Here is a 24,021-nt window from a genome sequence, read left to right on the forward strand (position 1 = left end):
AGGTTAGTGTGAGGGTCAGTGTTAGGAGTACACACAAGGTTAGTGTGAGGGTCAGTGTTAGGAGTACACACAAGGTTAGTGTGAGGGTCAGTGTTAGGAGTACACACAAGGTTAGTGTGAGGGTCAGTGTTAGGAGTACACACAAGGTTAGTGTGAGAGTCAGTGTTAGGAGTACCCACAAGGTTAGTGTGAGGGTCAGCATTAGGGTTGCACACAAAGTTAGTGTGAGGGTCAGTGTTAGGATTACATACAAGGTTAGTGTGAGGGTCAGTGTTAGGATTACATACAAGGTTAGTGTGAGGGTCAGTGTTAGGATTACATACAAGGTTAGTGTGAGGGTCAGTGTTAGGATTACATACAAGGTTAGTGTGAGGGTCAGCATTAGGGTTGCACACAAGGTTAGTTTGAGGGTCAGTGTTAGGAGTACCCACAAGGTTAGTGTGAGGGTCAGTGTTAGGGTTACACACAAGGTTAGTGTGAGAGTCAGTGTTAGGAGTACCCACAAAGTTAGTGTGAGGGTCAGTGTTAGGAGTACATACAAGGTTAGTGTGAGGGTCAGTGTTAGGATTACATACAAGGTAAGTGTGAGGGTCAGCATTACAGTTGCACACAAGGTTAGTGTGAGGGTCAGTTGTTAGGGTTACACACAAGGTTAGTGTGAGGGTCAGTGTTAGGATTACATACAAGGTAAGTGTGAGGGACAGCATTACAGTTGCACACAAGGTTAGTGTGAGGGTCAGTGTTAGGGTTACACACAAGGTTAGTGTGAGGGGCAGTGTTAGGGTTACACACAAGGTTAGTGTGAGGGGCAGTGTTAGGGTTACACACAAGGTTAGTGTGAGGGTCAGTGTTAGGGTTACACACAAGGTTAGTATGAGGGTCAGTGTTAGGGTTACACACAAAGTTAGTGTGAGGGTCAGTGTTAGGGTTGCACACAAGGTTAGTGTGAGGGTCAGTGTTAGGGTTACACACAAGGTTAGTGTGAGGGTCAGTGTTAGGGTTACACACAAGGTTAGTGTGAGGGTCAGTGTTAGGGTTACACACAAGGTTAGTGTGAGGGTCAGTGTTAGGGTTACACACAAGGTTAGTGTGAGGGTCAGTGTTAGGGTTACACACAAGGTTAGTATGAGGGTCAGTGTTAGGGTTACACACAAGGTTAGTGTGAGGGTCAGCATTACAGTTGCACACAAGGTTAGTATGAGGGTCAGTTTTAGGGTTACACACAAGGTTAGTGTGAGGGTCAGTGCGTATGTAACCCTAACACTGACCCTCCCCGAGTTGAAAGCTAATGTATCAGTTCGGCTCTGACATGCATCATTCGTAGCACTGGACTCTGGCATTAATTGTTGCTTTTGCCATGTATCTCAGTGCTTTGCTTTGATTCCTTGATATCAATCAATATAAATGCATCTCAGACATCCCGGACTGATCTGGAACTAACCTCCCCACCGATCTAAACTACGAGCCATCGTTCCTGAGAGCATGCTGAGCTTGCTGCCCATGTCTACTCAAGGTGGCTACAAATTGTAACGTGTTGCAAACCATTGTGTGACACTCATTCTCTGCATGGCTGTTAATGAATGCTTGGGGGAAGGGGGGGGGGGGTGTGGACTTCGCTAGGGAAATCAGATGTGTTCAGAATTTTCCTGCCTACTTACAAAGAGGCGGCCACATTCCACATGGTTGTAATGGGAACGTTGCCCAACATGCACTCCATTGACCATGTTCTTATCAGTTGTGGCAGCTTACAAACATGACTTCTCTGTTGTGTTTAGCAAATGCGCAAATAATAGACTTGCATGCTTCATGCACCAGGCCCGCTTTTATTTCCTGCGCCTTCTGCGTATTACATGGTACATTCTGGACAAAAATGAAATTTATAAAGGGACGCGCTCGTTGTGACGTCCTTTGTACTTTGACCCTGGATCAATCTCGGATATGTACATTGTTAATCTGCTGACACTCTTCTATTTCTGAGTGTCTGGTGGTGCACGCTCTGATGAATCCATATACACTATTGCCAAAAGTATTGGGACACCCCTCCAAATCATTGGATTCAGGTGTTCCATGAAATTTCCTTGCTATTAAATATTCCACGGTCACCTGTTAGTGGTATTATAACAAAGTGGAAGCAACTGGGAACACCAGCAACTCAGCCACAAAGTGGTAGGCAACGTAAAATGACAGAGCGTTGTCAGCGCATAGTGCGCAGAAGTCGCCAACTGTCTGCAGAGTCAATAGCTACTGACCTCCAAACTTCGTGTGGCCTTCAGATTGGCACAACAACAGTGCGTAGAGAGCTTCATGGAATGGGTTTCCATGGCTGAGCAGTGGTATCCAAGCCTTACATCACCAAGTGCAATGCAAAGTGTGGGATGCCGTGGTGTAAAGCACGCCGCCACTGGACTCTAGAGAAGAGGAAGAAGTGGAGACGTGTTCTCTGGAGCGACCAATCATGCTTCTCTGTCTGGCAATCCGATGGACGTGTCTGGGTTTGGCGGTTGCCAGGAGAACAGTACTTGCCTGACTGCATTGTGCCAAGTGTAAAGTTTGGTGGAGGGGGGATTATGGTGTGGGGGTTGTTTTTCAGGGGTTGGGCTCGGCCCCTTAGTTCCAGTGAAGGGAACTCTTAAGGCATCAGCATACCAAGACATTTTGGACAAGTTCAAGCTCCCAACTTTGTGGGAACAGTTTGGGGATGGCCTCTTCCTGTTCCAACTTGACTGCACACCAGTACACAAAGCAAGGTCCACAAAGACATGGATAGGGGAGTTTGGGGTGGAGGAACTTGACTGGCCTGCACAGAGTCCTGACCTCAACCGCATAGAACACCTTTGGGATGAATTAGAGCGGAGACTGCGAGCCCGGCCTTCTCATCCAACAACACTACCTGACCTCACAAATGGTCCAACGTTCCCATAGACACACTCCTAAACCTTGTGGATGCCTTCCCAGAAGAGTTGAAGCTGTTATAGCTGCAAAGGGTGGGCCAACTCAATACTGAACACTACGGACTAAGACTGGGATGCCATTAAAGTTCATGTGCGTGTAAAGGCCGGCATCCCAATACTTGTGGCAATATAGTGTATGTATATTGTATGCACAGATAGCATTTCCCTGTTTATACAAATATCTGCTTTTGACTAGTGACAGGAACGCTCACACCTAACTCCAGTACAATGCACGTACCACAACACCTATAATTACAATGTATAGACCAGCCAAATAAATCTGGACACACCCTACATATGCTATGAGGCTGCAAGCTTTTATGTCAAATGAAAGTTGAATACACAATACATGCAGGCTCCGCTACCCACAAGCTGGTCCAGGCGTTCCTCGGTGACCTTTGAAACTCATACTGCAATTCAAACAGCATCACCAAGATTAGGATTAGAAAAGTGCAATATGGCTGACTGGCCTGGGCCTCAGACTTCAGAGAGATACTAAAAAAGTTCTGTTATAGCCAGGGCCGGGTTTCCAGGCTGCATATAAGTGATCTCGGCGACATCGCCGAGATCACTTGTACAAAACAAGCAGCGGCTTCCCAGCTGTACATTTAGCCCTGCTTGCCTAAAGCAGGGCTAAATGTAGAAAAGAACTACACGCCCAGCGCCCGGAACTGCATGTCCCGGGCATCGGGAGATAGGAATTCCACACCCCTGCTGCTCCTCTACTCCCTGCTGCCCCGAGGCCGGGCCTTGGTTGGCCTTGTGGGAAATCGGTCCCTGGTTCTAGCACTCTCTGGTAAATGCAGCTCTTGTAGTGTTCTGTTTGGTGACACACAAGTCTCAGACATGCCCATAACCTGCACCTCCCACAGTACCGTCTGTTCATTGGTAGAGGAAACCATTGGAGGCTGCCATTTCTGGTCCTTCCTTGGCGTCAGATTCTTTACAGAGGGAACAACGTGTCCTCAGAGATACAAATGCAGAGAAGCCAGAGAGCCGTTGTTCTATCAAATTTTGTGACTGCGTTAGAATGTGTGACCATTGACGTAGTCACACATTTTAACCTAATCCAACCCATTTTTTGGGTGGTTGAATGTGGGACCGGTCACGTGGTCACACATTTTAACGTAATCCCGCCCAGTTTTTCGGCGGTGGAATATGTGACCGGTGAAGAATCCCACCTGTTCCAGGGCAGATCGGCATAGCAGATGGTATGTGCAGGAGAACCGATCTGCCCTGGAACAGCTCATCGGTTCTGAAATGTCACTTCTATCCGACTTTGTGAGAGCGATCTCACATTCCACAGAGTCGGATAGAAGTGACATTTCAGGACCGATCAGCTGTTCCCGGGCAGATCGGTTCTCCTGCACATACCATCTGCGATGCCGATCTGCCCGGGAACAGCTGAGAAAGCGTTGGAATTCTTCACCTTTTGCCGGTCACATATTGCAATGCCGAAAAAGTGGGCGTGATTATGTTAAAATGTGTGACCAAATGACACACAGCTCTCCCGCTTGTTGTGTTTCCTTTCCAAATGAAATTTCTATGTATTCGAATTTCCAAACATTCAGATTCCTTCAGATTCATTATTTCTGTCATTCGGAAATTCGGATGCATCCGAATGTCAGAATTTACAGGAATTCATACAAATTTCAATTTGTAACTAAACCAATTGCACATGTCAACCTGAAATTGAAGATGGTCTTATATTACAAATGGTCCTATATCGAAGATGATCCTATAATGGAGATGCTCCTATATTGCAGATGGCTCTATACTGAAGATGGTCTTCAGTTGGAGATGATCCTATATTGCAGATGGTCTTTTATTTGAGATGGTCTTATACTGAAGATGGGCTTATATTGGAAACGGTCCTATACTGGAGATGGTCCTATATTGGAGATGGTCCTATATTGGAGATGGTTCTAGATTGAGATGGTACTAGATTGGAGACGCTCTCATATTGGAGATGGTCCTATATTGGAGATGGTCCTATATTGGAGATGGTCTTGTTTTGGAGATGGTCCTATACTGGACATGGTCCTATATTGGATATGCTCCTATATTGGAGATGGTCTTATATTGGAGATGGTCCTATATTGGAGATGGTCCTATATTGGAGATGGTCTTATACTGGAGATGGTTTTTTAATTGGAAATGGTACTTTATTGGAGATGGTCCTGTATTGGAGATGGTCCTGTATTGGAGATGGTCTTATATTGGTGATGGTCTTATATTGGTGATGGTCCCGAGATTGGAGATGGCCTTATCTTGAAGATGGTCCTATATTGAAGATGGTCTTGAAGCATTCACCCTTCACTTGCTGGTCCATAATGATCTTTCTGATCTGCTCACTCAACTCTCTCTCCTTTGCTTTATCTGGTCCATGTTCAGTGAGGTGCAGACAGTGACACCAACGTTATTGTACAATAAGCAATACAATGGGGGGAATTTATCAAATCTGGAGCAAACAGAATTTGGAGCAGTTGCCCATGGCAACCAATCAGCATCTCTCTTCAGTTTGTTCAGGTAAGATGTAAAAATGAGAGAGAGAAGCAGATTGGCTGCAGTACAAATCTGCTCCAGATTTTGTCTGCTCCAGTTTTTATAAATTCCCTCCAAATGTATATCCTTTCTTTTGTTGTGTTACTCTATGACATACCAGAGACATGCAGGGATACCTGACACAATTATTTATTATTTTCCAGGAGGAATGAAGCATTGTTTTATTACATTGTAACCAATACATTAGTATGTGGCAGCCATTGGAGGACACACAGGGCTCTCCTCTCGCCCCCTCCAATACCCCACTCCAATAGCCACCAATGCACATCTATGTCTATGGAAACGCAGGCCACGCCCACAGCCGGAAGGGATCACGTGCCACAGTTCCAGCTTTCCCCGCACCACGTGACCTATCCGCAGCCCCGTCCCGCCAGCCAACCGACTGACGACTAGTAGGAGGCCCCTGCGTGTTGTTCGCTCATTGGCCGCGGCCCGGCCCAATCACGGGCGGCCATCTGTGTGTCCTGAATGGCAGAACCAGCCATCCAATGGCCAGCGGACACCGGTGTAGGGGCGGCCAATAGGAGCATATTCGGGAGGAGGGTGCGGAGAGGGCATATAAGAGCGGCAGTTGGCCGGCGCTGGGTGCTCAGTGGATCTTAGGCGCTGCTGCTAACGGTTGTCTCGGGGGTTCAACCATGGCCCGCATCGCTCTCCTCGTATTACCACTGCTGGCGGCCCTCTGCGCCGCTGAACCCTCCATCTTCTTCCAAGAGGAATTCAGCGATGGAGGTATGTACCCTGAACGGGGATGTGACGTTGGGGTTATCACTGGGGACATATTTGTAGATTAATGCAACCCCGATATTAACTATAGGAGCTCAGTGTTCGCTGCCCTGGCCTTGCGGCAAGGCACTGCTGGGACTTCTAGTGCAACTGCATGATGCCTGTCTGCTGTTGCCATGGCTGGGCATGACAACTGAAAATCTGCTGCCTCTGCAGATTAACTACAAGTCTCAGAAAGCCTTTGCAAGCAGCGACTTGTAGTGCAGCTCCCTGACTGCCATGCTGGGCATGTAGTCATAAAATCTGAGCTTTTTAGCTGTAGGTGCACTACAAGTCCCAAAAAGCCTGTCATGTACATTGCTGGGACTTATAGTGCAGCTGCCTTCTCCTTCTCTAGTCATAAATTAAATCTAATTTCTCGATTCTCAAAGACCTAGTAAACCTCATGACCAGGTCATGCTGGGACTTGTAGTTCTTCTACTGGCCCTTGAAAGTTGTTGTTCCCAGTGAGCGATCTATGTACTGGCGATGGATCGTCTCTCCCTATGAGGGCTGGTAGCTGATGCTGGGACTTGTAGTTCACCTGTCCCATAACCGGCTGTAGATCCGATAGGGCCGCCAGTCCCCTGTGTGCAGACTCGTGCTGTAATGACAGGATGTGCCCTAGGCGTAGTGTGACATTTTCTGTCCCCTGGGACCCGGGCGGTCGGCTTACTAATTACTGCTGTGTGTTCACTTATTCAGCATTACTGTAATCCTCATCCTGTTCACTCCCTGGGGACAGTTATGCTTTTTGGGGGGTCTCAGGTCATCTACGTCACCCATTCTAAATGGTTACCTTGAATTGCAGTAGAGAGCGGCTTGCAATGGCAGAACATGCCCCCAGGTAAGAGTTGGACAGCAGTAGGTACAGAAGGGAGCCATTTAAAGCTGCGCTTACACCTGTAGATTGGCCTTAGTTTTGGGAACGGCCGATCGATAATCTAATAGTTCATGGGGGTCAGATCGATGGTTCTGTCAACGGAACTGTAAAGAGCCTTCTGACTACTCTTTAGCATTAGTACGAAGCTGTAGTGGTACGAAGTCTCTGTTCACCACAGTAAGATTTTCCCCATACAGCCAAGCTGGATGTATGTTACAGATACAAGACCCCAGATATCAGATTTGGGATCCTGTTTAGCATACTGCCTGTCTGTTTTCGAGTCCCAGCGTAATCCATTTCTGGAATCTGTCAAGCTGTTCAGGTTTAGTACAAAAGCCGGAAGGGATGTAGGCAAAAGCCTCTCCTCCTGCTTGCAGAGCACTACCTCCTCAGCGTGTCCTTGACTAATGCTTGCAGTTGTAGTTCTCCACATAAATCATATGGAGTGTTGTCACCCAACAGGAGTCTGTTACCACCCGCAGGGAAGGGGGTGGCAAAATGAATGCAAGAGTAGGCAACCTTGGCGCTCTAGCAGTGGTGGGGACTACAAATCCCACAATGCCTCTGGGAGTTGTGTCTGTCAGTCTTGCAATGCGTCATGGGACTTGTAGTTCCACAGCAGCTGGAGTGATGAGGTTGCCTATTCCGTCTCTTCAGTATTGAATCCCCGTTTCGATTTGGTAAATCTACTGCCAGTGTAGGGACATAGGGACATTGGGGGGAACAGGTTTCAACATGGGTATGCTGGGGGGTTGTAGTCCTTTAAATACATGAAAGATGCTCGTTCTCCCTGCACGTTCAGCCAGGCCTATGGTTGCCCAGGTAACATGTACCATAGATTGGCATTCTAGAAACTTCCATCTTGATCCGTACCTTTACATCCACATATACACGCTGACCTCTTGGGGGGGGGGGTTCTGCGTGAAATCGTAACGTTCTATTTGACCTGCAGATCACTCAAAGGTTAAATGTCTACAATTGGCCCCAGGGTCTGGTCATATTTCTGGCCCGTGTTTTGGATGGGCGCGCTTAGTTGATTCTGAAGAGGGCACAATCACTTGGGTCCCTTCCTGCCAGGCTTACACTCTTCTCTTCCTGGGTGGTGTGGCTACATACGGGCCCATTTTTTTGGCAGTCGGAGCCCCACCGGGGGGGCTTTGAATGTCATTTTGCAGTTTGAGTGTCTGCCCAAAGATCAGCCAATCAGAATCTGAGTGGAATCTGCATAAGAAAAGGCCGTCTAACCGGCTGGGCTGCCGTCTTAATGAAGCCGTTCCTCCCATTTGTCTGAGTCATCCTCCCTTCCTTCTTCCTGGTCATCATGCAGCTGTATGAGGCTGTATTGAATCTTCTGGAAGCAGGAGGGTGTGGGGAAGAGGGGAGGGGGCTCATTGCCTGACTCTCGGCACCCTCCTCTCTGCTTTTTTGTAGTGAAAGAGAAAGCATTGCTCGGGTATCGGAATGAGTATTCGTCCTTCCACGGAAGCGTAAACATGGGCGGCAGTTCAGGTGGCGGCTTCAGCGTCGCCATTTAAATTTTGACCTTTCGTTTAGTGCATTTTACAGTAAATGTTTTGCTTTTTTTTGCAGCAATAGTATGGAGTGATCAGCAATCATTACCACCCCCATATCTCCCCCACCCTTTACCTTTTTCACTGGACTATGCTTTAAGAATATAGCCAACAATCTAGCTGTGTTCTGTGGGGATCGGCTGTTGCGCAGCTGATGCCGCACCGCCATCTTGTGACGTCATCAGAGGGCTAGCTATCTGAGTTCTTACGGCTACCCCCCGATAAATGCCCACATGGGCTGCGGTATGTTATCAGGCGGCCAGCTATCTCTTCTGGGTTCTTGCAGCTGCCCCCCTGCTAAGTGCATGGGCCACAGTGCATCATCGGGGGGGGTGCAGTTAAGTGGGCTTGCTGCTGCATCTGTTCCGATCCATAAACATTCTGCCGCCTCCTGTATGTCCAGTTAAAAAAATGCCGCATCCAATGTGTCCATAAACTTTCTGCCTCATGCGCTAGGCCAGGAGTAGGCAACTTCGGCACTGGCTGTGGTGAGAACTACAAATCACGTCATGCCTGTGGCTTTCAGTCTTGCAATGCCTCATGGGGCTTGTAGTGCCACATCAGCTGGCATGCCGAGGTTGCCTACTCCTGATATACAGTTTACACATCAAAGTAGGTCTCGTTTATTGAAGGGAACCAGCCATGACAGTGCCATCTTCCTCACTCTGGGGCAAGAACCCCAGACCTGCTTGCCTGTACTAGGCAGACGTCACGAACATACACGGGACTTTCGGATGACTGTTTATGCAAATCGTGAAGCAGCCTGTACATTGTGCATACGCTGGGGAATTTAGGCAAATGTCCTGTGGGTTGCAGTGCTAGCAGCCTCTGTCCAAAGCAGAACATCAACGCATATATAACCGAGCACCTCCTGGTCTTGCCCCCAGCACCTGAAAGCATGTTAGATTGGCAGCATTATGCTAAGCACATCTCTTCCACCGCCGGATCCAACTTTACAGTTCTTTCATAGGGCAAAGCACCCCGGACTGTTCAAAATACTAGTTTATGGGCTGTAAAGTGCATTGATTACTTGCCAGTCTCTGCACATCACTACTTGTTATTAGGGCTGGTAATGATTAAAATTTTCGTGTTCGATTAATCAAAATGTTTTTTAATCGATTAATTTTGATTCATTCTAACGCACATACAGATCCAACTACATTGGCCTATACACATACAGCACAGCAATGAAGTAATAAAATGAACTAGGATCACACTAATCCAGCACGTTATTAATCTGAGTTGCCCCACTCAAGCGGCGGCCATATTGAGTGGGGCACGTGAGATTAATAACGTGCTGGATTAGTGTGATCCTAGTTCATTTTATTACTTCATTGCTGTGCTGTATGTGTATAGGCCAATGCCTTGGCTGGCGCTCATGCAGAAAGTTTCTTGGGCAAACTCAGCGGCCCAAGTGGCTCCGTCGGCTAACGAAGGGGGGTGGAGTCCGATGACGTCACCGGACTCCCCCCCCTTCCCTTCGTTAGCCGTCACGGACATCGACGTCACCGGACTCCTCCCCCTTCCCTTCGTTAGCCGACGTAGCCACTTGGGGAAGGGGGGGGCGGGGAGTCTGGTGACGTCTATGTCCGTGACGTCACCGGATCGCCGACGGGACTCCTGGAAGCCGGCGGAGAGGTGAGTGTTTTCATTAGCGATCAAAAAGTTTAACGATCGAGAAATGAATCTTTAATTTCAGCCCTACTTGTTATGGGCGATGTACTTCAGTCACATGTGACAATGCTCTGATGGGCAGGTGCTTTACAAATGTATTGTTCCATCAAACCTTGTGCTTTCAGGTTACAAGCACTCTGTTGTATCTGCTCTGTATTGTCAGGGTGTCCTGTAGGCTCTGCTAATGTGCATGTTTTTCTCCTTTTCAGATGCCTGGAAAGAACGCTGGACGCAATCTAAGCACAAGACAGACTACGGCGCCTTCAAGCTGACTGCGGGCAAATTTTACGGAGATGAAGAGAAAGACAAAGGTAAGAGTTCTGCAGGTTGGCACACTAGAATCCAGCAAAGGTTGGTTCAGCTTGATGATCATACAGATTTGATAATTGGATAGATAGTATATTAAAGCTGAATTCCATGTAAAAGTATGTATTGGTCTAGCTTGGCCCGGTGCGTATATAATATACATTTCCTCAATCATCTTCCAGGACAGCAACCTGAAATGATTGGTTCCTTATACAGATAACACATATAAAACATTTTAACCCCACGTCCCTCAGTTTTTGATTGTTTCCTACAGTCCAGGTTGGATCTGTCATGAGCCTGGTAGGACCATGGGGAGTCTTTAAAACACTGTAGTTGCTGCAGATACTAGTGTGCTTTACAGGGCTCTTCAAGGTCCTGGTAATGCCACTGTGCTGAACAACTTTCCCTCTGCTGTGATGAGAACACATGAGGTTGCTCGCTCAGCCATTCAGTGAACGCTTAGTATTTGTCAATGAATACTAGGCATTCTCTGGATGAAATACTATGTGTTCACCGAATGGCTGAGCGAGTAACCTCATGCGTTCTCACAGCAGAGGGAAAGTTGTTCAGCCAAGCCCTGAACAGCTGAGGAAACCAGTAGCTCAGGTGTAATGCCGTGACATCACTGAACTACTGTTGACACCAGCTGTTTAGGGCTTGGCATATCCCACCACAGGACCCCAGACTTGATGCTTTACTTTCCCACGTACCACCTTTACTCCAAGCTTTAGGTCCTGTGCACACTTATTGGCATGTGTCCATTCACATTTTCAGTATTGGTGTGTGTGTGTGTGTGCTTGAAGCACTTTACTGCCCGTGTGGCTAAGCTAGAGATGTCCTTAAAGGGGCAATACATGTCCGATGCTCAAATGCAGCACTACTCTATAGATTTGAGCTCAAGGAGCACCATAACAATAATTGGGGCGTCTGTATTTTCAAGTGAGCACTTGGCTCCGCTTGAGGGATCTGCAGCTAGGAATGAAAGCCATTTGAGATAAAGTCCTCTTTTCAGGTCGGCTGTTGGAACTCTTATAATGGACACCACTGTTGCTTCTCCCCTCCAGGTCTCCAGACCAGCCAGGATGCCAAATTCTATGCCCACTCTGCTCGATTCCCTTCTTTTTCCACAAAGGACAAGACTCTTGTAGTTCAATTCACGGTGAAGCACGAGCAGAACATCGACTGTGGTGGTGGATACGTGAAGCTTTTCCCCGGCACTCTAGAACAGACCGAGATGCACGGAGAGTCCGAGTACAACATCATGTTTGGTAAGTGTATTGAGCAAGGCTTCTAAATCTGACAGGCCAGATGTGGAGAACACCTTAGGATTTCTTCGAAGGACCTTATTGCCTGAACTTTGTACATTTCCTCTTTAACTAGAAATCCCCTTTATTGTGTCTGGGAGCCCGATCATACTTTCATAGGTACAGCGGGAGAAGGAGCTGCAGTAAGCTAGCTTGAGCCACCTGCTGGTGAAGTTTTGTATTGCAGCACACGGATGTATAGAAAGTGTTTGTGTATCTAAAACGTATTCATTTTATTATGGCCGGTTTAAAATGACACTAAAATTCTAATTCTGGTACAAAACATTGCAGTTATTTACCAATTAAGTACATTTTGTGCTTTTTTTTTATGCAGCATTTAAAACAAAAGTTTAAACAGAAAAATAGAAATACAATCGGCAGGAAAATAGTTACGGGGAAGGAGCAGTTAATTATGGCTGATTAGGGTATAATAAGGGTTAAAAAAAGTTCTATATAAAAACTTTTTAATTTTTGTTTCTGAGTTGCTTTAACTGATATATGCAGATCCGAAGCTCATCCCTTTGATCTTCATATGAATGGGGCAGAGTAAATAGACTAACAGCATTGGGTATCTTTCTATTCATCTGAACAGTGTTTATAAACCTTGTTGGAAGGTCAGTTTACTAACAGTGTTACATGGTAAGTCCCTATATTTTTTACAGCTGAGTGTTGCCGGTAAATTTGAGGGTGGGAAGGGGCGGTGCTCAGACATGATGGGGTTCAGAATGTACCATCAAGCTGCCTTGAAGTGGTTGTAGGACCAAATCCATTAATTCGTCCAAGCACAGCTCTTATCTTCTAAAGATCAATTTTTTTTTAAAGAGGGGACACAGATATTCGCTGTTACACTGAAAGCACTGTCTACTTGGCTTGTCTCTAAATGACCTCACTATTGCAAGCTTCTAATCCTTTCTTGTCTCTTAGGTCCTGACATTTGCGGGCCACCCACCAAGAAAGTGCACGTCATCTTCAACTACAAGGGCAAGAACATGCAGATCAACAAAGACATCCGCTGCAAAGTGAGTGGAGAATTTAGGCTTGGTCCTTAGCTGCATTTAAAACTTCAGGTTGACAAAACCCATTTGGGTTTTAGGTAATGGTATTTTAAAGTGTTCTCTCTCGTGTATATATACATTAGTTACAGATTTCGCGATGTTCCAGAAATGAAGGTGTTTAGGCTAAATGCATTAGATCCAATGTCATCCAAAACGTTTGGTTTTGTATAGTGGGCAAGGATTAGAAACTCTTGCTGGGCTTTTACTACTGTAGGACTAGGTGAGAGTCCTTTTATTTCTGTCTGGCATCAGGGCAGGGAGTGAGTAAATGGGGCAGTCTCCAGGGCAGGAAGGCACAGACCATATTCCCAATGCAGAGCCCCCATAGTCCTTGCTTTAAAATAAGGGTGCACGGTAATGACTGTAGTGCCAAGGCTGCTGTCTGTCTTCTGGCTGAGCACCAAATGCATGCCAGGTGCAACATGGATGTCCCATTCCCTTCCCATACTATGGTATATAGTGCTGATACTTGGCTTTATAGCTTGGAAGGAATATAATCCTGGTTTAGGGAATCACCGAACAGACGCTACTTTAAAGGAGGAGACTCCTGTCTATTGTCAAACTGAAGGGTGGATGCATTTCAAATCGGATTAATTTACTTATATAGTGCTAAAATCTGTATCTGTGATCTTCCCTTTCTCAGGATGATGTTTTCACTCATCTCTACACCTTGATTGTACGTCCCGATAACACCTACGAGGTGAAAATTGATAACAGCAAGGTGGAATCTGGCAACCTGGAAGACGACTGGGACTTCCTTCCTCCCAAGAAAATCAAGGACCCCGAGGCCAAGAAGCCTGAAGACTGGGATGAGCGTCCCAAGATTGACGATCCCGAGGACAAGAAACCAGAGGTGGGTGTCTGATAATCTGACCAGCCCCTCGCAGGGTAATGGCACCTGTTGCTGACAACTGCATGCTGCACAGGGCAGCAGAATAGATGAGCAGCTTCTGTAATGTTATCAAAGCACAGACAGTATGATTTTGTTCTTGGATAACCGATCTGAATGTGTATGATAAACTGCGGTTTGTAAATGTAAAGTCACTTTTTTAATTGTGTTTTGCAGGACTGGGAGAAACCAGAACATATCCCTGACCCAGATGCAGTGAAACCAGAAGATTGGGATGTGGAGATGGACGGAGAGTGGGAGCCACCAGTCATCACAAATCCAGAGTACAAGGTAAGCAGGTTTTATTCTGACCTCACCCAGAGGTTTACTATTGATATGTATACAGTCTCTGAAAGATAAACCTATGGATAGTTCCCCCACCTATTGTCTTTTGGAAGAGGACCATGTTACCACTTTCCATTTTAATAGGTCATGTTAACTGCATTGCAAATGTGACCGCCACAAGTAGATTGTTAAAAGCTCCTTGAAGATTTATGTAAAGGGGCAGCTTGCATCAGTTTCCAGAGAAAATAAACTGTAAAGGCAAGCAAAGCCTATAATAAAGGTAGTACGATGGGTATTGGTACTTAGACCTGTGCTTACGAAGTTGAGTAGGGTGCATGAGGAACATCAGGATGTTCATGCTTGGGTAATGTATGATACACAACCCTCCTTTCCTGGACAGTGAGTCTTTAGTCTGCCAAATAACTTGGTGTTGAGGGTACAGGTGGATTACAGGTCACCTTTTACTGCTTTAGGCCATCAATGATGGAGCATGCTTCCAATTTGACTTGGCCTTCTAACAGCCCATGACAGATCCTGATGCTGCTATTCTGAGTTGTTTTAAAAGGTGCTGCTGTCAGAGAAACGTATACATAATGGGAAACGGCACCTTGTGTTGGGTAGCTGATGGCTTCCTGTGCATTATTAGAAATGGTCACAAGTCAAAATTGTGCATTAGTTTTTAAAATCACTTAGGTTAAATGTCTGGGCAAATGAGCACATAAGTTTTTATCGGGTGCCTGTTGATTCCAATAGTTTGCAGACACTGGGCTTCCGTGAAATGTCCCTTTAGATTGGCATTCTCCCTTGGTAATTGGTTGTCAGGGATGTGCAAGATTTGTAGCGCAGGTAAAGGAACGCTGACTGTGTTGCTTTTAAACCTCTAGAAAAGTCTCTCCGTTAAATTGCACTTTGTGCATGCTTTTAGACTAAATTTCTATCTCTTGTATAGGAACCATTAAGGCCTAGAAGCAGCGTAACAGTTATCATAGGTGTGCTTATTATAGGGTTGGTACATACTTGAGGTAACGAGTCACTTTTTTGCAGGGAGAATGGAAACCTCGCCAGATCGACAACCCCGACTTCAAAGGAAAGTGGGAGCACCCAGAGATCGACAACCCAGAATATACCCCAGATCCTTCTCTGTACTCCTATGAGGACTTTGGAGCTCTAGGCTTTGACCTGTGGCAGGTAAGCAGGAATTCTCTATAGGCAGAATTTAATACAGCGCATAGTTTAGTGCAGCAAAAGCAGTAATGATCCTTTCCTCACAGGTGAAAGCTGGCACCATCTTTGACAACATCCTGATTACAGATGATGAGAAGTTTGCAGAGGAACAAGCCGCTAAGACATGGGGAGTCACAAAGGTATGTACAGCATTGGTAGCTATTGATTTCGAGCAGGAGTAGGGGACCCATACATTTTAAAGTGGGAACATTCCTAAAACAAATTATTTTGCCTACAACACATTCCCTTGGCCAAGCATTCTTGTTCACTGAGCTAGGTGGGCAGAACACCGCTACCTCTGGGTCAGCTCAGGGGACAGCGATTATGCTTAATCACTGTCAATTAAGGAGCCTGGGGCAGCGATGACATAGGAAGCCGAATGTAAAAGAAAAGAGCAGGGAACTTTTGGTTCCAGTGTTAAGGTAGTATTTTTACCGTTTTACCTTAATGCATTCTCTGCTTTAGGGTAAAAACATCCCAGGACCTTTTTTTTTTTAACCAGCCCAGGACCTTTTTTTAACCCAGTCTCCCCCCACACTTACCTCTCAGCTGCACTCGTCCCCGCCGCCGGTCCCGAAGCGATCCTCAGTACCCCGAACTTCTGGGTTGCGGGGGAGGATACTGATGGCAGAGGAGCCATGGGCTCCTTCTGCCATCAAAGGAATGGGCGTGGCCTGCCACAGTGCTGTGTGTCTAAAACACAGCCGCCAGCAAAGCAGGGTCTCGTTAAAGGAGAAATGAGAAAACAATTTTGGCTTTAATATCACTTTAATAAATCGCAATCGTAAGAGGTGACAAGCTCACCTGGTTTCTTGGCTGGGAACCAAAATCTATGTACTGTGGTGAGTGCACTTTGTCGTAGTTGCCATATAAATTTATGGTCCAATATCCAATATAAGAATCAATGTTATATACTTAGGTGTCTGAAGGTTGTAAGATGAGCTGCTCCTACTTGACGCCAAAGTGTATAATGTTGATATGCTTAGAGAAACGTCTCTGTAAAGGGCTTTACTTCCCGTCCTAGGGTGACCGTGCTCACTGTGACTGTACTGTGTCTATGGAGGAACAGTGTCAGTTTGTCAGGATGACAGAACACATGTCCTCTCTTTCCCCTCTTGTAACATGGGGAAGGTGTTCAGGTTTACGTTTTGGCTTCAAATGGATATCCCCCTTCACAAGGTCCTTCGTTTCTAGTGAAAACAGAACACTCTAGCTACTAGTTAGAGGAAGGTCACTCTGGGCTTAAGTACGCGTTTGTAGTGTACATAAGCAAAAATCTGGGTGCTATGGGTAGTGGTGAATTTAGGCCCCGGGGTAGGCAACTTCAGCACTCCAGCAGTGGTGAAACTACATACCTCATGAGGCATTGCAAGACTGACAGCACAGACTTGACTTGCAGAAGCATGATGGGATTTGTTTCAGCACAGCTGGGATGCTGAGGTTGGCTACCCCTGACTTAGATTGCAGATAGAGAGGAAGAACTTCAGATAAACGGGTAAATCCGCAGAAACATCCCACATCTTAATTTCAGACTTGTGCCATTCTAACAGGCAAAGCTTGCTGCTAAGCCCCCATAGGTTCCTGTTGGATTTGCCTCACTGGCCAGCAGGAATGTGAGGTAGCAAGGGGCAGGCAAGCATTAGTGCAGGGGTGGCCAAACTCTGACCCTCCAGCTGTTGCGAAACCAAATCCCACGATGCATCTCTCTCCGGGAGTTGTGGCTGTGAGAATCTTGCAATGCCTCATGGGATTTGTAGTTCCACCACAGCTGGAGGGTTGGAGTTTGGCTACCGCTGCATTAGTGCTATCTGGAAGTGCATAGTTTTGCCTGTAAGAATGGCCTTAGATTGGACTGTGACCTGAAGGTTTGGGAGGCTGCAGAAGATATGTACTTCTCTGAGTGCCCACTCTGGCAGCAGTTTGCCACCCTTGGCACCATGACAGTATCTTTAATACCCTGTGATACAGGAAGGCCTACAGACCTGGCATAAGGCACACCTAAAAAACAAATAACCCCAATGTAATTTTCCCCCTTTAACCATACAGGAGGCTGAGAAAAAGATGAAGGAACAGCAAGATGAAGAGGAGCGCAAGAAGCAGGAAGAGGAAGAGAAGAAGAGGAAAGAGCAGGAGCCCGCTGAAGAGGCCAATGAGGATGATGATGAAGATGACGATGAGGAAGAAAAAGAGAAGGAGGAAGGTGATGATGATGACGACGACGACGAGGAAAGCGAGACACCTCAGAAGGATGAGCTTTAAAGATGGCATCTCTCCTCCTGACCAGCGCTCTCCCCTTCCCTGGGCGTTCGTGTCTTAGATGGGAGAGGGGAAATGGGATCGTTCTGTCTCTATGAGACTCAAAATTTATATATATTTTTTACAGTTTTTGTTTTAACCCTGTAATGGAAGATCTGTCAATCTTCCCTCATCCTCCTTACCCATATCCTCTCTCCTTAGCCTCTCCCCTTCAGTTTTGTCCCCTCCTGCCCATAGGCCCTGGTTCTCATTGCAGTAAACATCTGCGCTCCCCTCTGCAGTATCTTCTGGCCTATCCTTGTGTGGAAGAGGCTAACCAGGATAATTGAAATTGTGACTCTCCCGAAACCACTTCCTGTTTACTACTTCTCCCATCCGAGGGGCTTGTGAGGTGCATTGACCGTTGTGACAACACCCGGCCAAACATTGCCAAACCTAGTCACATTCCATCAGCCCTCATTCACTTTGCAGTATCAAATCGTGTCAGTGTTCTGTACAATTTGATGTAGTTTTTAGGGAACTAAAGCTTTAATTTAAAGTCTCCTCGGACCCTAATGGCCATGAGGCTTCAGCCAGTGACAAACTCCTGGGCGGCCACATTCCTGTGTGGCACCAGCTATGTAAGAAAGCAGTCTACCAACTGTGAAAACCGTCGGGTGACGTCGTTATTGCTTAGTGGACAATTAAATAAATTGCCTTGTAAAATGGCCTACATCAGAGGTCAGCCTTCGCTTGGTGGGTCTCAGCATTAAGGAACCTCCACTCTAGTATGTCACCAGAGTGACTCTTAAATCTGGATTTGTCTCCCATTTAAAGACATCTGCCCTCAAGTGTTGAAGGGGACTTGTGAGAACAGCAGTTGTGGCACAGCCAAGACTCCCGTCTAGTCCTGGAAGCTTACATTGCTTGACTAGAGGCTGCCCCAGAACTTGCACCGCAAGAAGGGGTGCTAGTTCTGGGACAGCCCCGGGGGTTTGATGTAAGGCTCGGCTGGGATTTTTAAACAGCTGTCCTGACCAGTTCCCTTTAAAAGAACTTGCCAACACATGCCCCTCATTGTGCCCTGTGATGTGGTGAAATGGGCCTTACCCAGCCTTCAGTCCACCCTGCTTCAAGCTGTATGCCTCTAATTTATATTGAGGCAGGGGTCATCACCAGAATGTATGTATGGGTTTTGTTTTGGAATGTACAGATGTCTGTTAAATTTCTAATTAAAGAGAAAACCTTTTTGTGTCCAAGAACCTGTCTGCCTCTTGTCTTCAAATCGGTATGTTCTGTGCAGTGTCAAGTTACTGGCAAACCCAAATGCGTTTAATCCCATGTGACATACACTGCTCAATCAGTATAGCATCAAGTCAATGAAACTCCTGGGGGGATATTGATCAGGTCAGTTAGGAAGCAGAGAGGGGGCGGGTGTTGTTAATCAGTTTCAGCTGCTTTGGTGTTGATGAAATTGAGGCCTGGTTTACACCTGGGCGTATTACAGGGCGTTCCTGCACGCTGGGAAACGCTCAACATGTGAAAACCAATGATTGCCTATGGGCATGGTTCTCACCTGGGTGTTTTACAGCACTGCAAAATGCCCTACGCCCAAAGAAGTACACTAGCGTTTTGCCGCGCGTTGCCATTGGTATTACAGAGTGTGGATCGGGGTTAACAAAGCTGTAACCCCGAGCCACACTCGGGACTACAGCGTACATGTCTTACCTTGTCCACGATCCCCGCTGTGTCTTCGGCGACTTCCGGGTTCCGTCCCTTGCGAACGGCCGCGTCGCAGGGGGCAGAGCCGGCGAGAAGTTTAAAAGTGAAACTAAAAAAATATTTATTTTTTTTAAATAGAGAAAATTAAGGAAAACAAAAAAAAATCATACCTCCAGTGAAACACGCGTTTCATTGAACGAAAAAAACGAGCATAAAAAAAACGCTCAGGTGTGAACCCAGCGTAACAGGTGCACTAGATGGGCAACAATGAGACGGCCTCCAAAACAGGAATGGTTTTACAGGTGGAGGCCTCTTGACATTTTTTTCCCTACTCATCTTTTCTGACTTTTGCATTTGGCTAGAGTCTGTCATTACTCGTAGCATGAGGTGATACCTGGACCCTGAAGAGGTCACACAGGCATGCCAACTCCTCCGGGATGGCACATCAATGTGTGCAATTGCCAGGTTTGCTGTCTCCCAGCACAGTCAAGAGCATGGAGGAGATTCCAGGACACAGGCAGTTACTCTGCGAGAGCTGGACAGGGCCGCAGACGGTCCTTAACCCATCAGCAGGACCGGTATCTGCTCCTTTGTGCAAGGAGGAACAGGATGACCACTGCCAGAGCCCTACAAAATGACTGCCAGCAGGCCACTGGTGTGAATGCCTCTGACCAAACAGGCTTCATGAGGGTGGCCTGAGGGCCGGACTACCTCTAGTGGGCCTTGTGCTCACTGCCTGGAACCATGGAGGTCGATTGGCACTTGCCATTGAACACTAGAATTGGCAGGTCCGCCACTGGCGCCCTGTGCTTTTCACAGATGAGAGCAGGTTCACCCTGAGCACATGTGACAGACGTGAAAGGGTCTGGAGAAGCCGTGGAGAACGTTATGCTGCCTGTAACATCCAGCATGACTGGCCCCCGGTGGTGGGTCAGTGATGGTCTGGGGAGGCATATCCATGGGGGGACGCACAGACCTCTACAGGCTAGACAATGGCACCCTGACTGCCATTAGGTATCGGGATGAAATCCTTGGACCCATTGTCACAGCCTACGCTGGTGCACGACAATGCCTGGCCTCATGTGGCGAGAGTATGCAGCCAGTTCCTTGAGGATGAAGGAATTGATACCATTGAATGGCCCCCAGGCTCGCCTGACCCGAATCCAATAGAACACCTCTGGGACATTATGTCTCGGCCCATCAGACGCCGCCAGGTTGCACCTCAGTCTGTTCAGGAGCTCAGTGATGCCCTGGTCCAGATCTGGGAGGAGATACCCCAGCACACCATCCGTCGTATCATTAGGAGCATGCCCCGACACTGACAGGCATCCAAACAAGCACGTGGGGGCCATACAAATTACAGAGTACCATTTTGGGTTGGACTAGCCTGCTGCATCATTTGTTCACTCTGATTTTTGGGGCGTCTTTGAATACAGCTCTCTGTAGGTTGACAATTTTTTCATTTCAATCGATGTGGCATCCTTTCATTCCTAACACATTACCCAGTCCAGTATACTGGAGATCTGATGCGTTTTCAAAGTGTTCCTTTAATTTTTTTGAGCAGTGTAGTTGGCAATCCCCATTATGCAGAGGAAACCAAGTAGTTACATTTTCAGTATGAAACTAAAGTCAGTCACATAGTTTACCATTCTGGGACAGTTCCAGCAGAATATAAAGAAGTCTACTTTGGGTATTCCCATGCATTGGTAAATTAAGATGCATTGCCGAATTTGCCATTACTAACCTGGATCTAAAAATGCTGGCTGCCTGGCTTTTATACAGACTCTTGCACTCTGTTTTCAGTTCCTGACTCTGGAAAGTTGGTTGTAATCTGCACACTGTTGCAAGTCAGTATAAAATGGTCAGCTTGACAGACTGTTAACTGACAATTAGTAATAACCTCCCCGCCAATCACTGTTTTCAGGAAAGGTTTTCTTTGAAGCTGAACTTCAGTACTAACCATATAATGCTCTTGATCCTCCATCTCCCAAACTCAACCCATACCCTTTACTTCAAAATCACAAAGTCCTTTGAAAGAGATTGTGATTACCAGTGACAATGTGAAATCCTTGCTGTGGCTGGGCATAGGCAGGTGTGTCCTGCCCGGCAGTGTCACATGTGATGTGCACCACATACAAATGAAATTTGCATCTATACTGAGCCAAACATACAGCACATTGGTCATTGCCTGTTCCATTGTAGTAAAAATCACCCTACTTGTCCCTGTTTGTCTGTAATGTGCAGCGTTGACTAGTTACTGTGAGCTAATAAAAAAAAAACTACAATGCCCATCAGCCTATGGGTGTGGAAACGTGGCAGAGCAGGAAAAGTCAACCTTCTACCGCTAGTATTAACATGAGGATGTCACCAATGGGGAAAACTAAAACTACTAATGGACTGTTGCGCATTTGTACTTGGAGCGGGCAGTGGCTACCTCTCGTGTAAAATAGTGCCATGACACTACCAGACTCGAGCTTTTTAGAGGGATTCCTGCTAGTCATAACATAGGGAACCCTAAATTCACACCAGGATTAGGTTCCAGAAGGAATGGTTGGAAATAAAAACGGATGCAAATTGAAACCCTGTATATAATGTAAGTCAATGGGAAGTGAGGGAGTTGGGTTCCAGGCCTTTCTCAAAGTGACATTACATTATATTTAAAGCTTTTAAATGGATGTTATGAATCCCCCATGGGTACACCTGTGCCTCTAGCATTGCTCTATGTGCCACCATATCTCCCAAGTGTGCCTCCTGTGGTCCTCCGTATCTCCCAAGTGTGCCCCCTGTGGTCCTCCGTATCTCCCAAGTGGGCCTCCTGTGCTCCTCCGTATCTCCCAAGTGGGCCTCCTGTGGTCCTCCGTATCTCCCAAGTGTGCCCCCTGTGGTCCTCCGTATCTCCCAAGTGGGCCTCCTGTGCTCCTCCGTATCTCCCAAGTGGGCCTCCTGTGCTCCTCCATATCTCCCAAGTGTGCCTCCCGTGCTACTCCGTATCTCCCAAGTGTGCCGCCTGTGCTTCTCCGTATCTCCCAAGCGTGCCTCCTGTGCTCCTCCGTATCTCCCAAGTGTGCCTTCCGTGCTCCTCCGTATCTCCCAAGTGTGCCTCCCATGCTCCTCCATATCTCCCAAGTGTGCCTTCTGTGCTTCTCCGTATCTCCCAAGTGTGCCTCCCGTGCTCCTCCGTATCTCCCAAGTGTGCCTCCCGTGCTCCTCCGTATCTCCCAAGTGTGCCTCCCGTGCTCCTCCGTATCTCCCAAGTGTGCCTCCCGTGCTCCTCCGTATCTCCCAAGTGTGCCTCCCGTGCTCCTCCGTATCTCCCAAGTGTGCCTCCCGTGCTCCTCCGTATCTCCCAAGTGTGCCTCCCGTGCTCCTCCGTATCTCCCAAGTGTGCCTCCCGTGCTCCTTGGTATCTCCCAAGTGTGCCTCCTGTGCTCCTCCGTACCTCCCAAGTGTGCCTCCTGTGCCCCTCCGTATCTCCCAAGTGTGCCTCCCGTGCTCCTTGGTATCTCCCAAGTGTGCCTCCTGTGCTCGTCTGTAGTTTCAAGTGTGCACCCTATGCCTGTGTACATCTCCATGTGTATCCCTGTGCCACCAGCACATCTCCATGCGTGCACCACCATACCTCCAAGTGTCCCGCTGTAGGTGTTTACAGTTCTTTGAGCCCCCTTCTGAGCTGCAATCCACCACCCCTGCCCCGATCCAGCTGCCAGAAACTCTGCGCTGTGCTGTTGTATTATAGCCACCTTGCAGTTGTACTGTATAGTGTTTCACGGTGTATCCCTAAGCATACATTAGGTGGTGCTGTTTCAATGGCGGTCATGTGATTGCCAAAAAGGGCACTATTTTTGCGCAAACGGAACCAGTGCAAAACAAGGGCTACCTATAATTGCTAAGGAAAATGAGTCGGCTCCAGAAAAGGAAGACGTTATGTGAAATTCAGAGATGTCTGTCTTGTGGTAGTTTGATAATAGGCGACCGATTCATGTATATTGCCAGTGAGTTGTATATGAATCTCTCAAAGATGCAACAGACGTGTGACGCAATGTACTCCAATGTGGAAGAGGTCTGATTTACCTCCAGTTTCTTGATCACTGATGGTGGCATTTCTCTAGAACAATGCCATGATTTATCAGGCTCGGATTGTGAGAGTGGCTCAGGGAGTTCATGTTTAAAAGAGAACTATGAGGTGAGTGCTTTTCACTCACCTCAAAATTCTAGCCGACCTGTGACAATGAGACTGTCACAGGTCAGCTCAGTAGATCGGGAGGTGAGCGGACACATACCGGCGTTCGCTCACCTCTCGATCCTGTCACGGCTCTCTGCCATGACAGGGGAGGGGCTGGATTCCCCCCTCCCCGCTCCGCCAGTGCTGACTGGTAGAACGGGAGGGGGCGGGTACAGCTGGCTCTGCCTCTAGATAGGCAGAGCCAGCTGTCAGTCACGCAGCTGGGCCGATCCCGGCACAATTGTCGGGATCCGCTTCAGCTGCGGCGTTCCAGTGCTGCTCGCGGTATACTGCGGCGTCTCAGTATACTGCGAGCTACAGCTCGCGGTATACTGAGCCTAGGGTGTCGGGAGGACGCTAGTTTGTGTCC

At 47.3% G+C, this 24,021-nt stretch overlaps 1 protein-coding gene across 1 annotated transcript; it reads left to right on the forward strand.

The window, feature by feature from the left end:
- The first annotated feature begins 6,081 nt into the window (after positions 1-6,081).
- CALR (calreticulin) lies at positions 6,082-18,562 on the forward strand. The gene is made up of 9 exons (XM_018573412.1): positions 6,082-6,248; positions 10,619-10,720; positions 11,780-11,983; positions 12,944-13,038; positions 13,718-13,927; positions 14,141-14,254; positions 15,293-15,436; positions 15,520-15,612; positions 17,519-18,562. Exons 1-9 carry the CDS (start codon positions 6,155-6,157, stop codon positions 17,729-17,731), a joined length of 1,269 nt encoding a protein of 422 aa, XP_018428914.1. The 5' UTR covers positions 6,082-6,154; the 3' UTR covers positions 17,732-18,562.
- The last annotated feature ends 5,459 nt before the right edge of the window (positions 18,563-24,021 follow it).

The sequence above is a fragment of the Nanorana parkeri genome, unplaced genomic scaffold (genome assembly GCF_000935625.1).
Source record: "Nanorana parkeri isolate BGI_ZX_2015 unplaced genomic scaffold, ASM93562v1 scaffold2371, whole genome shotgun sequence".
NCBI lineage: Eukaryota > Metazoa > Chordata > Amphibia > Anura > Dicroglossidae > Nanorana > Nanorana parkeri.

Coding starts and splice junctions, on each gene's coding strand:
- CALR (XM_018573412.1), top strand. CDS start 6,155: ATGGCCCGCATCGCTCTCCTCGTATTACCACTGCTGGCGGCCCTCTGC. Junction 6,249..10,618: donor AGAGGAATTCAGCGATGGAG/GTATGTACCCTG, acceptor TCTCCTTTTCAG/ATGCCTGGAAAGAACGCTGG. Junction 11,984..12,943: donor CGAGTACAACATCATGTTTG/GTAAGTGTATTG, acceptor CTTGTCTCTTAG/GTCCTGACATTTGCGGGCCA.